The 17,027-nt window shown below is 38.1% G+C and overlaps 1 protein-coding gene across 2 annotated transcripts in view; it reads left to right on the top strand.

Moving 5' to 3' along the window:
• Nucleotides 1-17,027, top strand: part of LOC117316104 — an 84,515-nt gene that overhangs the window by 1,695 nt on the left and 65,793 nt on the right. For both annotated transcript variants that reach the window (XM_033870595.1, XM_033870593.1), the window contains exons 3-4: nucleotides 265-370; nucleotides 1,882-1,990. In XM_033870595.1, the coding sequence (XP_033726486.1) occupies nucleotides 265-370; nucleotides 1,882-1,990 (215 nt within the window). The remainder of the gene's footprint in view (nucleotides 1-264; nucleotides 371-1,881; nucleotides 1,991-17,027) is intronic.

Below are 17,027 nucleotides of genomic sequence, written 5' to 3'. Positions count from 1 at the left end.
TCTGCATTTTATCTTTGAAGCAGCTAAGATCCCTTCCCCATAACCATATATAGTATTGTTTGACATCAACAAGTAAAGCTATTAACAAATTGAACATGAACATAATTTGGCAAATCCAACCAGGTGAGAGATACAGGCCCTCTAGGCCTCTTGTTTAATAGTCTGTCTATTATCTATTAAAATAGGCATGAAATTTGATTAAAGAGAAAAAAAATATACATATTTAATTTCTCATGTAGTGAATAAAGATATTTTATCTTACAGGAGATTATCGCGATATGACTGGTGAACCTCTGCCCTTCAAGAAGCTTGGATTCAACAACCTTGATGATTTCATATACAGTATTCCTGATGTGGTCCAGATACGCAAGCAAGTATAATATCAGATAGGCTTAAGTGATGTGGTATTATTCACAACTAAATATAAGGATGATCAGGTGGCATATATATTCGTGGATGTACTGTTTCACCTGACATGGGTTCAATTTCCACCATGTGATGTAAGAAGGTTTGGGGGACATTTGAAGTCACAGCTGCCCTACCACATCTCTTTTCTCCTCCTAATATGGTTTCCTCCCACAGTAAGATTTCTGGGTATCTCCATATTAGAGTGATATACGAGTATCCAGGGTAATACAGTCAAACTTCAATGTTTCAAAGTTCAAGGGACGAACAGAAAAAACTTTGAAACAATGGGACTTCAAATTATTCATGGTTGACCATAGATCAATGTTTTCTTGATAATGACCATAGCTGTTAACGTAACATGTGCCTGGTGTCATTGTGTTGATCGCCGCCTGTCAGACTCACATAGAAAAGTTTAGTTAATTTACCTCAAACACGACAAAATAGAAAATTCTTTTCATCAATTAAGCATTTAATTGATTTAACAAACTATGTATTGTTTACAAAATTATATCACGTTTCAAAGGCAAAGCAAAAAAAGTACAATGCACACTTACGTTCACGTTTTTCTGCTGAAGACACATGTTTACGTTATGTGCATATATAAAATACGAAATGCCGATCAGTTAGAGAATTCATGATTGACTGAAAAATAATCAATTTACCCGGATATCTATTTATAAGTTTCAAACGTGATACTTTGAGTATTGGTGAAGACATCGCTAATATTGTGTGTGTTAAAAATTTATCCGCTTGTTTTACTGTTCCATAAAATTTCCTCACCGACCGCTGATTTCAATGGCGGCAGAGACCATCGAAGATGACTACCAGTATGTTATACTGGAGTAATTGAATGTCATGGCTTCTAAATACACAATTAATCTATAAATTGTTTATCCAGTGGTCAGTACAGGTAAATTTTTTGTTCGAATCATGAGATGTCAATTACCTATATAATCATAGCTAACGGTCCATGGAAAAAGTTTGATATATCGAAAAACTTTAATTTGTAAAAATTTGAATCATACATAGGTTTGTTAGTAATGTTATATAGTGAGGACATTCTGGACCAAGCAAAATTTTGATACAGCGAGAAATTCGAATCAACGAAGTTCGAATCATTGAGGTTTTACTGTTTATAGAGGTGATAACTTGTTTCAAAACCATTGTTATATCTTAAGTTTTACATAACTTATAATAAGTGAATATAATTTTAGGTGAAAATATTGAAATCCAGCAGCTTTTATTCAACATTTAACATTTAACATTTAACACAGGAAACTAAGAAGAACTTAATTGAATGATTTCGTTTTTTGCCATGTCATGTAGTCCAAAGAAAAAGTGACAATTTATTATATACAAGTTATATCAAGATGGAGAAAATGGAGGGAGAGCAATGGAAATTTCTATCTAAAACATTCTATGAATTATTTGCTTACATACTTATGTTTTGGAATATTGTATGTGATTTTCTAGAAATAACCAAGGGGAGATAATGTATCATGCCAAGGCAAGCCAAGAGACAGCTCACATCCAAAACATGGTTTCAAAACAGAGAAATACAAAGAAAAAACGCAAACTTATGGTAAGTATCCTTTTCAGGGTTGCAATTGTTAGTAAGTGAAGTGTAATTAGTGTTTTATAATTTAATTAATATTGTTAATCACCAAAGTCTGAAAAACTACACAGCCATCCACATACATGTCAACCTCTGAAACCTCCAATGAGGGAGATCTCCCTCATTCCACATCCAAAATGAGGGAGAAAGTGCGTGAAAAAAATCGCGTCATTTTTGTTGCATTTAGGTGATGTTCCTCATGAGCTTGCGAGGCATTGGACGTGAGACTCCGGAATATTCAATACAAAAATCAAATTCTCCAGTTTGAAATTAATGACCCGCCTGGGTCCCGAATTTTATTAAATTCTCCAGTTTTCTCTCGCTTGGCCAAAGTACCTTGGACATGACGTGTGTCAATTTGACGCTTCAAATTCTGACTAAAACTAGTGTGTATATAAGTCTTAAAATGTTGTCCAATATACAGACTCAACAAAGGGCATATTAGCTATGGTCAGTGACACTATTTGACCCCTAGGGGTTAATCAAAAGAGTCTGTCAACTGTGACAACCCCGACTGTCACCAAATTGGGTCTCAGGTGAAGTTTCCAATAATCAACATACCCGTAGTAAAATAAGCTATTTGCAACGTAGATTTTTCCAAAGAAGTTATACAAACCCTAAACTAGCCATATTTGCCAACAAATCAGCATATTTTTTATTAGCTCACCTGGTCCAAAGGACCAAGGTGAGCTTATGCCATACCGTTGCGTCCGTCGTCCGTCCGTCGTCCGTCAGTCCGTCAACAATTGACTTCTTCTTCATAACCACTGATCAGAATTTGACCAAATTTTGCAAGAAGCATCCCTATGGGATGTGGACTCAAAATTGTACAAATGGTGGGGCTGACCCCCCAGGGGTCTGAGGGGCGGGGCCAAAAGGGGTCAATTTGGCTCTATTAATATAACCGACTTCTTCTCTGAAACCATTCAAAGGATATCGCTCCTATTTGCCTGGTAGCATCACTATGGGGTGAGGATTCAAAATTGTACAAATGGTGGGGCTGACCCCCTGGGGGCCTGAGGGCGGGGCCAAAATGGGCCAATATACCTATGTTGATATCAACGACTTCTTCTCTGAAATCAAGCAATGGATATCGCTCATATTTGACTGTGAGCATCACTATTGGGTGGGAATTCAAAATTGTACAAATTATTGGACTGACCCCCCAGGGGCCTGATGGGCGGGGCCAAATGTGGTCAATTGGGCTATATTGATATAAACGACTTCTTCTCTGAAACCGAGCAATGGATATTGCTCATATTTGCCTGGTAGCATCACTATTGGGTGGGGATTCAAAATTGTACAAATGGTGAGGCTGACCCCACGGGGGCCTGATGGGCGGGGCCAAGAGGGGTCAATTTGGCTAAATTGATATCAACAACTTCTCTTCTGAAACCAAGCAATAGATATTGCTCATATTTGACTGTGAGCATACCTTTGGGGTCAGGATTCAAAATTGTACAAATAGTGGGGCCGACCTCCCTTGGGGCTGAGAGGCGGGGCCAAAAGGGGTAATTTTTGCAGATTTGACATAAACAACTTTTTCTCTGAAACTAAGCAATGGATATCTCTAATATTTGACTGGTAGCATTTCCTTGGGTTAAGGATTCAAAATTGAACAAATGACGGGGCCAACCCCCTTGGGGCTGAGGGGCGGGGCCAAAAGATGACTTGAACACACCCTGGAATTCTCAGGCATGTACAGTTTATGTTTGATAAGCAGCTGGTGTCTTGATTTCTCACTGATGCAGCTAGAACTCTTCATGTTGTAAGTTCGACAAATGCTACATTTTCTGTTCGAAGAAGGGGCATAGTATAAATCATCTACAGAAAGATACCCGTCCAGAGTGTCAGATTCGTCAACAGAATCATAATTGTCTACGGAAGCTTTTTCCGTTCCGGTTCATTGGCATTCTCGGATGCAGGACGTTTCTTGAGGTATCTGAGAAAGCATTTTGGACACATTTTTGCTTCTGTTGATTCAGAAAGTATGACACCTTCAGAAAGGAGAACATCTTTCATCCAGTCCTGAATTTTTCGCGGATTTTTACCATCGCCAACCTGGTTGTACTTGAACTTAACTTTACATCCCAACCCAACGCAGGAGTTCTCCATTTTCCTATTTGAGACAAAGACAACTTTACTACAGAATAACTGAACTAAATAGAACTGTAAAACGTAACAGCAATTATAACAACACGCCGAGCACCATTCGCGGTGATTAGTCAAAAGACCAAGTGGCAAAGGGAACTTTTGTGTGGCACACCCCAACGGAGGAGAAGCTTTGAAGAAGTACTGAAGACGAAGATTGTCAAGTGAGAAAAATGATGAATCATATGTAATACGGAACTACTATAAGTATGTTAAACATAGTAGAACATAATACATTGCCATGGACATTGTATCAAATCATTTTCATAATAAATCAATACGTTGTATTATTGTGTACGACAAGGACCACTTGTATCGCCCGTGCATTTTTTCCACATACTCTTTTCAACATTGAATTCATACTTGCCAACTTTTTAAAATTCTCATGGGGGAGAAAGTGCGTGTGCGACATTTTTGACCGGAAAACACATTTCATGCGCGACACATTTAACAAACAAAAACTAAGGGGAGATAATTTGCTATTGGAAAATAAATTCCTTGCATGATCACTTAAGCTTCCTTCCCTCACTGAAAAAAAGGGGAAAAAAATGTATTTCAAGCTTGGCCAATGATCTTTTTTATTCAAGTTTGGAAAGATAATTATATAAGCAACAAGTTACAAAAAAATAGCTGCAAAATTACATAATTTTTAATTATTTCTGGAAATTATTTAACTCATTGTTCACTCTAAATAAAAGTATTTACTTAGATATGTTATGAAAATTATGTTGTAGGATAGATGTCAGTCAATTAAATGCAAATTATCACAATGATATCACTTTCTATCAAGCTTTCTCTCCAGCAGTAAACTTCAAAAGAAAATACCTAAAATGTCAGGATAAATATCTAGAGTACAATATAATATCTGAATGAAATTTCAAATGTTTCCTTTGGATTACAACAAAGACAATAATACAAAAAAAAAATAAATAAAAAGGGCTGTAACAACTCAGTGCTTTGTAGGTGGGGACTGATACTTAAATTCAAAGTTTTAAAATGACAGTATTTAGTTTAAGAAAGTGAGTATTTGTGGACATGTTTTTGTCTTTCAAAATGTGAATTGGGAAAGTTTCTGCCAAAATAAGTCTGCTAATTGACACTAAGTATGCTGATGATACGGTGATTGAAACGACGTTACCTACCGGCAACCAGGCCTTCGGTCTATATGGTCGTTATTGTGAATTTATTTCCTTGTGCTAATTATCTAAAGATCAGCCAATGTTTAAATGTAGTTAACATTTCAATAAGTAGGTAATCTGTCAAATTTGATACTCCGTTGATAACATTGCCAGTGTTGTTTTCACTTTTTCTGTCCGAGATATACTGTCAAGTAGAGGTCGTTTATGCGCTTGACATCAAAGGCAGTATACGAAGCCATTTACAAGCGTTTAATCAACCATGACTGATCTGCTACAAAACCATCACCATGCGTCCTCAGCTTAATTGGTTTTAATTAATTGTTTATTTATCGGGGTATAGACACCCTTGCAGTCAGTGAAGTGTCAGAATTTCGTTACGGTCTGTGAGCAGGTCAGTTAACTGACCAATGCCCCACACATATGTCTTTCACCAGCCAACAAGCGTTACCTGTCATAGGCCTAAGTGAATCTAACAAGATGAATAGGGGCTCCATACGGGGTTATCAAGACATATTCTCCAAAATCGGGAGAATACACTATGTTTTATCTATACGATTGGGAGACGGGGCAGGGAGTCTGGAATCGGGAAATTCCCGACTAAATCGGGAAAGTTGGCAAGTATGTGAATTACTGCCCTTATCCAGTGATTCGGCACGACTTTCTTTTGCTGGTATACAGAGGGATAGTCAAATATGTTTTTAAAACACTAACATCGATAGTACTCGCATATTATCGTGCCGAATTTGCCGCTTGATTTTAAAAATGGTATTTTGAATTTGATGAAAATTTTCGAATTTTGGTTTCTACGTCATCTTGTACTAAACTCGTTTGTTTTTTCATGGTCAACTGTTTATCATTTTAAACTACAATGTATGTACAATACCTAGTCGTGAGAAAACCTCTCAGTGACAAACAGAAATACCACTTATGGGTCTGTGAAAAACACAGGTATGCTTGTAAACGAAAAAGTGAAGTAGATGGCGCTATAGGCACGCTTATGGGTCAAGTGGAAAATAACATCTTGTTCCATATGTATTTTTCATAGCTTTACTGGAAAATATAGTCGATTTCAAGAAATCGCTGTGGGCGGTTCTGCAACAGCACCTTTAATCCTAATTCGAAATGTACCAAATCGGGATTTATGGGAAATTTTAATGATTTTCCGGGCACTTCCCGCATAATCCGGGATGGTTGACACCTATGCATCCAAATTATAGTTTGAGTGTAATCTTTTTTTAAGGATTAACTTGAATATATTATAATTATGATTTGATATATTGTACGCAATCCATTTGGAAATTTACTATTATTGATGGGCCAGTCAAAGGTTATGTTTCAATGGGTGACGTAAGGGGCTGATAACATAAATCTTTAAGGCAATGATAATACTTGTCATTAGTGCTGCAACGGTAATCCATGGTATGTTATATCGTGGTATAAATGGCACGGTTCGGTTCACAGTATTTTGATCTCGCATCACGGTACGCTCACGGTTCAGGCTGTTTCCGATTTTCACTGCAGTAATTTGTATCGCTCATTTAAATTTTATATATATAGGAACTTTTCTGGATCCGTGTAGCTGAAACAGGTGGTTTAAATTGATTTAAAATCATTAAAGAATCAAAAATTGTCGAGACGAAGTCTTCACGATCTACTGTCAGGAATCCTGTATTTTGATTGGCTGATGACGACTCACAGATCAAGGTTATTTCCTAGCCTGAATAATGTTTCTCGCTACTTCATTAAAGGCGTAATTTTGCTACAGATCGTACGGCGTACACCAATCATGTTTTCGTGCGTAAATCTCGGAGCCGTCCACGAAAGAAAATGTTCACTCATCAATAACGGGGCCTTTTTCGTTTTTGCAGTGTTGTTAGTTTATGAAATAAAGACAGACCTGGTGATTTTATATTACTTTCAGATGAGCCTTGACAAAGACTTCTTAGGCCTGTATTAACATTGGCAAGTCCGATAAGATAGGCCTACTGCAGTAACGTTACTAGTATTATGTTTGAAATATTACATTTGAATACTGACGGACCGGTTTGTCCGCATAAACGAACAGGCCCAGATCAATTGGAAATTGAGTAGAATTCTAATTGAAAACAAAATAATTCGAGATTTAGATTTATATTTAGATAATTTAAGAAGAAAACAATTAATCTTTGTAATACATATATTAACCTAATGTCCCAATTGTCAAAATGCCTTATTGATAATAATAAGCATGTCAAAACTTTTAAGAGTCAATTTTTAGGTCATCTGACCCGAAGGGTCAGGATGACCTATAGTCATCATGCTTCGTCCGTCGTCGTGCGCCGTGCGTAAACTTTTCACATTTCAAACTTTTTCTCAAGTTCCACCAGTAGGATTGAGCTGAAACTTGCCTGAAATGATGCTGGGATGGTCCTGACCAAGTGTTGTTAATTTTCGAGTCAGTCTGAAATCCAAGATGGCCGCAATTGCCGCCATTTTGAAAACACATTTGAAACTTCTTCTCAAGTTCCACTGGTGAGATTGAGCTGAAACTTGCTGAAATGATCCTGGGATGGTCCTGAGGAAGTGTTGTTATTTTTCAGGTCGGTCAGAAATCCAAGATGGCCGCCATGGCAACCATCTTGAAAAAAACATTTTAAACTTCTTCTCCAGTTCCACTGGTGTGATTGAGCTGGAAATTGGTGAGGATGTTAAGGAAGGAGAGCCAATAAAGTGTTGTTATATTTTGGCTTCGTAAAAACTTTGACATGGCAGGAGCCACGGCAGCCATTTTGTAACATGATTGCGCAATCATGGTTCTTCTGAACAACACCTATTTCAAACTTCTTCTCAAATTCCATCAGTGGGATTCAGCTTTAACTAACCAGAAATGATGCTGAGATGGTCTTGACCAAGTGTTGTTATTTTTCAAGTCGGTCAGAAATCCAAGATGGCCGCCATGGCAACCATCTTGAAAAACACATTTTAAACTTCTTCTCCAGTTCCACTGGTGTGATTGAGCTGGAAATTGGTGAGGATGTTAAGGAAGGAGAGCCAATAAAGTGTTGTTATTTTTTGGCTTCGTAAAAACTTTGACATGGCAGGCGCCACGGCAGCCATTTTGTAACATGATTGCACAATCATGGTTCTTCTGAACAACACCTATTTCAAACTTCTTCTCAAATTCCATCAGCAGGATTCAGCTCTGACTTACCAGAAATGATCCTGAGATGGTCTTGACCAAGTGTTGTTATTTTTCAAGTCTGTCAGAAATCCAAGATGGCCGCCATGGCAACCATCTTGAAAAACACATTTTAAACTTCTTCTCCAGTTCCACTGGTGTGATTGAGCTGGAAATTGGTGAGGATGTTAAGGAAGGAGAGCCAATAAAGTGTTGTTATTTTTTGGCTTCGTAAAAACTTTGACATGGCAGGCGCCACGGCAGCCATTTTGTAACATGATTGCGCAATCATGGTTCTTCTGAACAACACCTATTTCAAACTTCTTCTCAAATTCCACCAGTGGGATTCAGCTCTAACTAAGCGCAGAAATGATCCTGAGATGGTCCTGACCAAGTGTTATTTTTCAAGTCGGTCAGAAATCCAAGATGGCCGCCTTGGCAACCATCTTGAAAAACACATTTTAAACTTCTTCTCCAGTTCCACTGGTGCGATTGGGCTGAAAATTGGTGAGAATGTTAAGGAAGGAGAGCCAATAAAATGTTGTTATTTTTTCGGCCTCGTTAAAACTTTGACATTGCAGCTATGGCAGCCATTTTGTAAAATGATTGCGCAATCATGGTTCTTCTAAACAACACCTATATCAAACTTCTTCTCAAATTCCACCAGTGGGATTGAGCTCTTACTTACCAGAAATGATTTTGTGATGGTCCTGACCAAGTGTTGTTATTTTTCAAGTCGGAGAGAAATCCAAGATGGCCACCATGGCCAACAGTGCCACTATATACTTGCTACAGAGAATACATACTACAATAATAGAAGGTTTTTAATTTAGAGTCAGATGACCGTTAAGGCCCCTGGGCCTCTTGTTTTAATTAAACTTTATTAACATTTTTAGCCCACCATCATCAGATGGTGGGCTATTCAAATCGCCCTGCGTCCGTGGTCCGTGGTCCGTCCCTCCGTCCGTCCTTCCGTCCGTAAACAATTCTTGTTATCGCTATTTCTCAGAAAGTACTGAAGGGATCTTTCTGAAATTTCATATGTAGGTTCCCCTTGGTGCCTAGTTATGCATATTGCATTTTGAGACCAATCTGAAAACAACATGGCCGACAGGCAGCCATCTTGGATTTTGACAATTGAAGTTTGTTATCGCTATTTCTCAGAAACTAATGAGGGGATCTTTCTGAAATTTCATATGTAGGTTCCCCTTGGTGCCTAGTTATGCATATTGCATTTTGAGACCAATCTGAAAACAACATGGCCGACAGGCAGCCATCTTGGATTTTGACAATTGAAGTTTGTTATCGCTATTTCTCAGAAACTAATGAGGAGATCTTTCTGAAATTTCATATGTAGGTCCCCCTCAGTGCCTAGTTATGCATATTGTATTTTGAGACTAATCGGAAAACAACATGGCCGACAGGCAGCCATCATGGATTTTGACAATTGAAGTTTGTTATCGCTATTTCTAAGAAAGCACTGAAGGGATCTTTCTCAAATTTCATATAAAGGTTCCTCTTGGTGCCTAGTTATGCATATTGCATTTTGAGACCAATTGGAAAACAACATGGCCGACAGGCAGCCATCTTGGATTTTGACAATTGAAGTTTGTTATCGCTATTTCTCAGAAACTAATGAAGGGATCTTTCTGAAATTTCATATGTAGGTTCCTCTCAGTGACTTGTTATGCATATTGCATTTTGAGACCAATTGGAAAACAACATGGCCGACAGGCAGCCATCTTGGATTTTGACAATTGAAGTTTGTTATCGCTATTTCTCAGAAAGTACTGAAGGGATCTTTCTCAAATTTCATATGTAGGTTTCCCTCAGTGCGTAGTTATGCATATTGCATTTTGAGACCAATCGAAAAACAACATGGCCGACAGGCAGCCATCTTGGATTTTGACAATTGAAGATTGTTATCGCTATTTATCAGAAATTGCTGAAAGGATCTTTCTGAATTTCATTTGTAGGTTGCCCTCTGTGTCTAGTTATGCATATTGGATTTTGAGGCCAGTCAGAAAACAACCTGGCTGACAGGCAGCCATCTTGTATTTTGAAAATTGAAGTTTGTTATCGCTATTGTACAGAAGGTACTGAAGGGATTTTTCTCAAATTTCATATGTAGGTTCCCCTTGGTCCCTGGTATTGCATTTTGGGACCAATCGGAAAACAACATGGCCGACAGACAGCCATTATTGCTAAATCTTAAATTTTATATATAGGTTGCCCTTGTTTGAAAAGTACTAGAGGGCTGTTTCTGAATTTACACAGATTAGTAAGACTTAGAGGAAGGGAAAAGTAGAGAAAAGATCAATCTGACATGGAACCTATAAAGATCATTCAATGGTGGGCGCCAAGATCCCTCTGGGATCTCTTGTTTAGGTCACCTGAGACAAAGTCTCAAGTGACCTACACTACAGCTTACGTGGACTTTGCGGTTTCCACGCGCCCACGGTGGACTGCCCACGCAATGTCCACTAGTGGACATGCGTGGGCAAAGTGTTCACGTGATTCCGCGATTCGTGATGGATCGGCAGATACCGTGGGTGTCCACGCAACAGCGCAGCCCTTCGAGGAACACTGGATATCGTGGCCCGCCGGATGCCGTGTATGTCCACAGAACAGCGCGATCCGTCGTGGAACGCTAGATAGCGTGGCTAGCTTATGTTTTGAAGTTATGCTTACTTTACCGCGTCTTCTAATCACGGCCGAAGGCATTATGTCCTCCCGATATATAAGAGTTACTTCCCTTCGTTTCACTGGTAATGTAATATTTGAATAATGCTCTATTATAACGGGCCGTATACAACATGTAACATCTCATTAATTTTCTTTAGTAACGGTCCGTATATAACATGTAATATTTCAATAATGCTCTATTATAACGGGCCGTATACAACATGTAACATCTCATTAATTTTCTTTAGTAACGGTCCGTATATAACATGTAATATTTTAATAATGCTCTATTATAACGGGCCGTATACAACATGTAACATCTCATTAATTTTCTTTAGTAACGGGCCGTATATAACATGTAATATTTGAATAATGCTCTATTATAACGGGCCGTATACAACATGTAACATCTCATTAATTTTCTTTAATAACGGGCCGTATATAACATGTAATATTTGAATAATGCTCTATTATAACGGGCCGTATACAACATGTAACATCTCATTAATTTTCTTTAGTAACGGGCCGTATATAACATGTAATATTTGAATAATGCTCTATTATAACGGGCCGTATACAGCATGTAACATCTCACTAATTTCCTTTAGTAACGGGCCGTATATAACATAATAATTTAAATTGTAAATAATCTAATAATCTCAGATTAACACTAGTAAATATCTTTTATGTAATTTGCGTGTACACCATTGTATTAATGTATTTTATGTTACAGAAGTTAAAATGCAAAGTAAACGATGTGCTTATATCAGTTGATACTGTGTTATATGATAAATTCTTTGAATGCGTCATCTTTACGAGCCCATGTCTGTGTGAAGCACCTTCTATTTAAAAAATATATATATCTAAATTTCATTAAGTGTGAGCTATATTACAGATATTCTTTCCGTTTATTACTTATGATCTGATCAATAATAATCATGTTTTGGTTACGTACATTATGTATGTTGGTTTATGGGTTCTCACGTACTAACTACGGAATAAAATTTGTTGATATCATAGTTATCATCTGCTTTAAGTTTGAAACAAAAGCAAGACCAGTCTATAATCATTAATTAATTCGCTGTATAGGAAAGCAAAATACCGTTACAAAAACTGAGTTGAAAGGGTAAATGCCTGGGGCTAAGACCTCGCAGCGGTTGCTATGACGACTTGGTGTGACAAACGAGCTAGAGCTGTGAATCTGTCGACACGGGTGACTGACCCACAAGGTAAGAAAAATCGTCTGGATTACCGCGGCGGGGGGGTCTCCTTTCTCCCACTTCTTATAAATAAGTTACGGGCAGGTATGTTGTGACAGTCATTATAGTCTTCACCTATACCTTACCTGGATTTTACCTGTGTTCTCCAAAGTTCTCCAAAATTACCTGTATCTTATCTGTATTCTCCGACATTACATGATCTTTACCTCTATTTTACACGAACTTTGAATTCATCTCATTTCATTCCTTATTAATAATTTTGCATACCATTTTCATAAACAAAATTTGCAGAAGACAGCTATAGTACAACAACGTAGATATTTTACTGTTTTAAATGATTGAAAATGCGAAACAAAATCACTTCAGACCATTTACTACTATCCGATAACCCTTATCAACATGGCGAACTATCACTGATATTTTTCTTGATATTATTTAACTTAACTGATTACAAATCATATAGACATAAAAATGTACTCGACTGTGAGTGGGTTAGTATACCATTTAACAATAATCAGGTGTGAAATTACGGTCGTCACGCCTGTCACAGCACCACAGGTATCTGTTCTGTCGGGTGTTCTAATCGGAACCCGCCTATAACTGCTGGTGAGTTGACACGTATGGTTTCCGTGCACGTCAAAAATGTTCCGAATATATGCTTTTACAGGTTGTACGTATATTTAGCTTGACTTTTGTTAAAAATTTCTTTTTACTGTAGGAATTCATTTTTAAATTAAACACATTATTTACATTCAAATTCCGTTGAGTTAAAACAATAAACATTCGTATCACAAATAAAATAATTAGCCTAAGTTTGAACATTCACATACCCACGATGTTGAAACTTTACTTTAAGCATTTATTTCATGTACGAATTCCATTTTAAACTTATATTATTAGAAGTGTTGTAATCGAAATCGTTATTGGTATGCAACGAAACCCGTGTCCTCGTAATAAAGGCTATGAACAGGGTGATGTAAGTCGTTACACGTTATATATGTTGTATACGGCCCGTAATAAAAGAAAAGTAGTAAGTTATATGTTATATAGGCCCGTTGAAATAGAACATTATTCAAATGTTACATGTTGTATACGGCCCATTACACCAGTATAGTAGAAAATTAGTAAGAAGTTAAATGTTATATGCGACTCGTTACAATAGAAAATCAGTGAGATGTATCATGGTGTATACGGCCCGTTACAATAGCAAATTAGCATGTTATAAACGGTCCGTTCAAGCAGAAAAATAGAACATTATATAAATGTTACATGTTATATATGGCCCGTTATAATAGACATTCAGTGAAATGTTACATGTTGCATACGGCCCGTTATAAAAGAAAATTACAGTGAAACCTCACTATTAAGAACACCTGGGGGTCCGGGTCAAAGTGCCGAGGTGGACCAATTTGAGCTAGACCATCAGGAACCGTAACTCTTAATTGACTGAACTCAGGTGCAAGTTGTATAGATTTGGCTAAATACATGCCATAGTCTTAACTTTAAATAAAAACAAAGACAATTGTTTTTGTCTATCATTTCCTTTATTTTCTTCATAACCTTCTAAAATTTCTGTCTTTCTTTTCAAGATGCTCTGACCTGTGTTTTGCCGACCCCAAACTGTTCAGCAAGTTGTCGTTGGCTACGACCATTGCTACATTGAATCAGTTCAATTTTCTTTTTTAGCCCACCATCATCAGATGGTGGGCTATTCAAATCGCCCTGCGTCCGTGGTCCGTGGTCCGTCCGTCCGTCCCTCCGTCCGTCCGTCCGTCCCTCCGTCCGTCCGTCCCTCCGTCCGTCCGTCCGTAAACAATTCTTGTTATCGCTATTTCGAAGAAAGCGCTGAAGGGATCTTTCTCAAATTTCATATGTAGGTTCCCCTTGGTGCCTAGTTATGCATATCACATTTTGAGACCTATCGGAAAACAACATGGCCGACAGGCAGCCATCTTGGATTTTGACAATTGAAGTTTGTTATCGCTATTTCTCAGAAAGTACTGAAGGGATCTTTCTCAAATTTCAGATGTAGGTTCTCCTTGGTGCCTAGTTATGCATATTGCATTTTGAGACCAATCTGAAAACAACATGGCCGACAGGCAGCCATCTTGGATTTTGACAATTGAAGTTTGTTATCACTATTTCTCAGAAAGTACTGAAGGGATCTTTCTCAAATTTCATATGTAGGTTCCCCTTGGTGCCTAGTTATGCATATCGCATTTTGAGACCAATCGCAAAACAACATGGCCGACAGGCAGCCATCTTGGATTTTGACAATTGAAGTTTGTTATTGCTATTTCTCAGAAAGTACTGAAGGGATCTTTCTCAAATTTCATATGTAGGTTCCCCTTGGTACCAAGTTATGCATATTGTATTTTGAGACCAATCAAAAAAACAACATGGCCGACAGGCAGCCATCTTGGATTTTGACAATTGAAGTTTGTTATCGCTATTTCTCAGAATGTACTGAAGAGATCTTTCTGAAATTTCATATATAGGTTCCCCTTGGTGCCTAGTTATGCATATTGCATTTTGAGACCAAACGGAAAATAACATGGCCGACAGGCAGCCATCTTGGATTTTGACAATTGAAGTTTGTTATCGCTATTTCTCAGAAAGTAATGAAGGGATCTTTCTCAAACTTCATATGTAGGTTTCCCTCGGTGCCTAGTTATGCATATTGCATTTTGAGACCAGTCAGAAAACAACCTGGCCGACAGTTTGGTTTGGTTTATTTTGTTTAACATCCTATTAACAGCTAAGGTCATTTAAGGACGGCCTCCTGTGCGTGCGACATGCATGCGTGTGATGAGTGCGTATGTGTGTTTTGGGAGGCTGCAGTATGTTCGTGTAAAATCTCCTTGTGATAGACCGAAACTTTTGCCGATTTATAGTGCTACCTCACTGAAGCATACTACCGAAGACACCCAGCAGCACACCCCACCCGGTCACATTATACTGACAACGGCCGAACCAGTCGTCCCACTCCTAATATGCTGAGCGCTAAGCAGGAGTAGCAACTACCATTTTTAAAGACTTTGGTGTGTCTCGGCTAGGGGACAGAACCCAAAACCTTCCTCACATCGGCGAACGCTCAACTAAAGGCCAGAAGTGAGGCATTGTCAAGGGAGACATTAGGAAGAAGAAAGTTGTTAAGAAAGAAGAGAAAAGATAAGATCCCAAGTTTAGTCGCCTCTTACGATCATGCAATGGGGGCAGCAGGTACAATTCTTACGCCCTACCTGCAGGGCAGACCTGGCCGACAGGCAGCCATCTTGTATTTTGACAATTGAAGTTTGTTATCGCTATTTTACAGAAGGTACTGAAGGGATCTTTCTCAAATTTCATATGTAGGTTCCCCTTGGTCCCTGGTGTTGCATTTTGGGACCAATCCGAAAACAACATGGCCAACAGACAGCCATTATCGCTAAATCTTAAATTTTATATACAGGTTCCCCTTGTTTGAAAAGTACTAGAGGGCTGTTTCTGAATTTACACAGATTAGTAAGACTTAGAGGAAGGGAAAAGTAGAGAAAAGATCAATCTGACATGGAACCTATAAAGATCATTCAATGGTGGGCGCCAAGATCCCTCTGGGATCTCTTGTTAGTGTAACTCGTTACATTTACGTGATGTGGCCATCATGAGCGAAAAAAGAAATGAAGTTAGAAAGAATAGCATAATTCTAGCGAAATATTTTTTTTCAAATTATAATAACACCTATCTACGAGATCGCTGAAAAAACTTGCGCTTGACCAGAAAAAAATTCAAACGTTACTATGTTTATTTTACTCGCTTGTATGTAATCGGGTCTTAAAACGACCAACAGCAACAAATCAATTATTTGAATACCATAATTAATAAGCAAATGTACGGTTATTACAATTTTCAAGGCAAGATAGATAATCTGATCACTTGTGTATTTAATCCGTCACAGCGCCACCAAGGAAGGGCGATCACCCGTAACGGTAAACAAAGGACTACAAACTCAAACCCGGCACATGTTGGCTTGTTACGAACAATGAAAGACTGGATGTTTATTTTACCTTCCGGTCAGTGCGAAGATTTCAAAGAAATTAATAGCCATTCTACTCATCTGTCGATACACTGGTCAGTAAACAAAATATCGATAATTACGTATACACACGTCAATGGCCAGTTTGACACGCATTACCGTAAGCTGTTCACGGTTCGCTACACACCAGGTAATTTTTTAGACACGACCAACTGGTCGTAATTGTGGTGGTAATAAGCGTTAATTAGTATTCGTTGGGACTGCCCAAGGTGGTCGTAATACGGAATAGCAAAGTGGTCGTAATAGTGAAGCGACCAATACAAAGATATATAGAGAAAAAAATCGGGACTGAAAAAAAGTGCCCGTAATAGCGGGGTGGTCGTAATTTTGAGGTGGTCGTAAGGTGAGGTTCGTAGTAAGAAGTTACATGTTATAAACGGCCCGTTAAAATAGAACATTATTTAATTGTGACATGTTATATAGGGCCCGTTTTAATAGAAAATTAGTGAGATGTTACATGTTGTATACGGCCCGTTATGATAGAACATTATTCAAATGTTACATGCTGTATACTGCCCGATATAATAGAAAATTAGTAAGAGGTTACATCAGCATCACATGTTATATACGGCCCGTT

Source organism: Pecten maximus, chromosome 18, assembly GCF_902652985.1.
Source record: "Pecten maximus chromosome 18, xPecMax1.1, whole genome shotgun sequence".
Taxonomy (NCBI): domain Eukaryota; kingdom Metazoa; phylum Mollusca; class Bivalvia; order Pectinida; family Pectinidae; genus Pecten; species Pecten maximus.
This window is presented reverse-complemented; position numbering and strand designations above follow the sequence as displayed.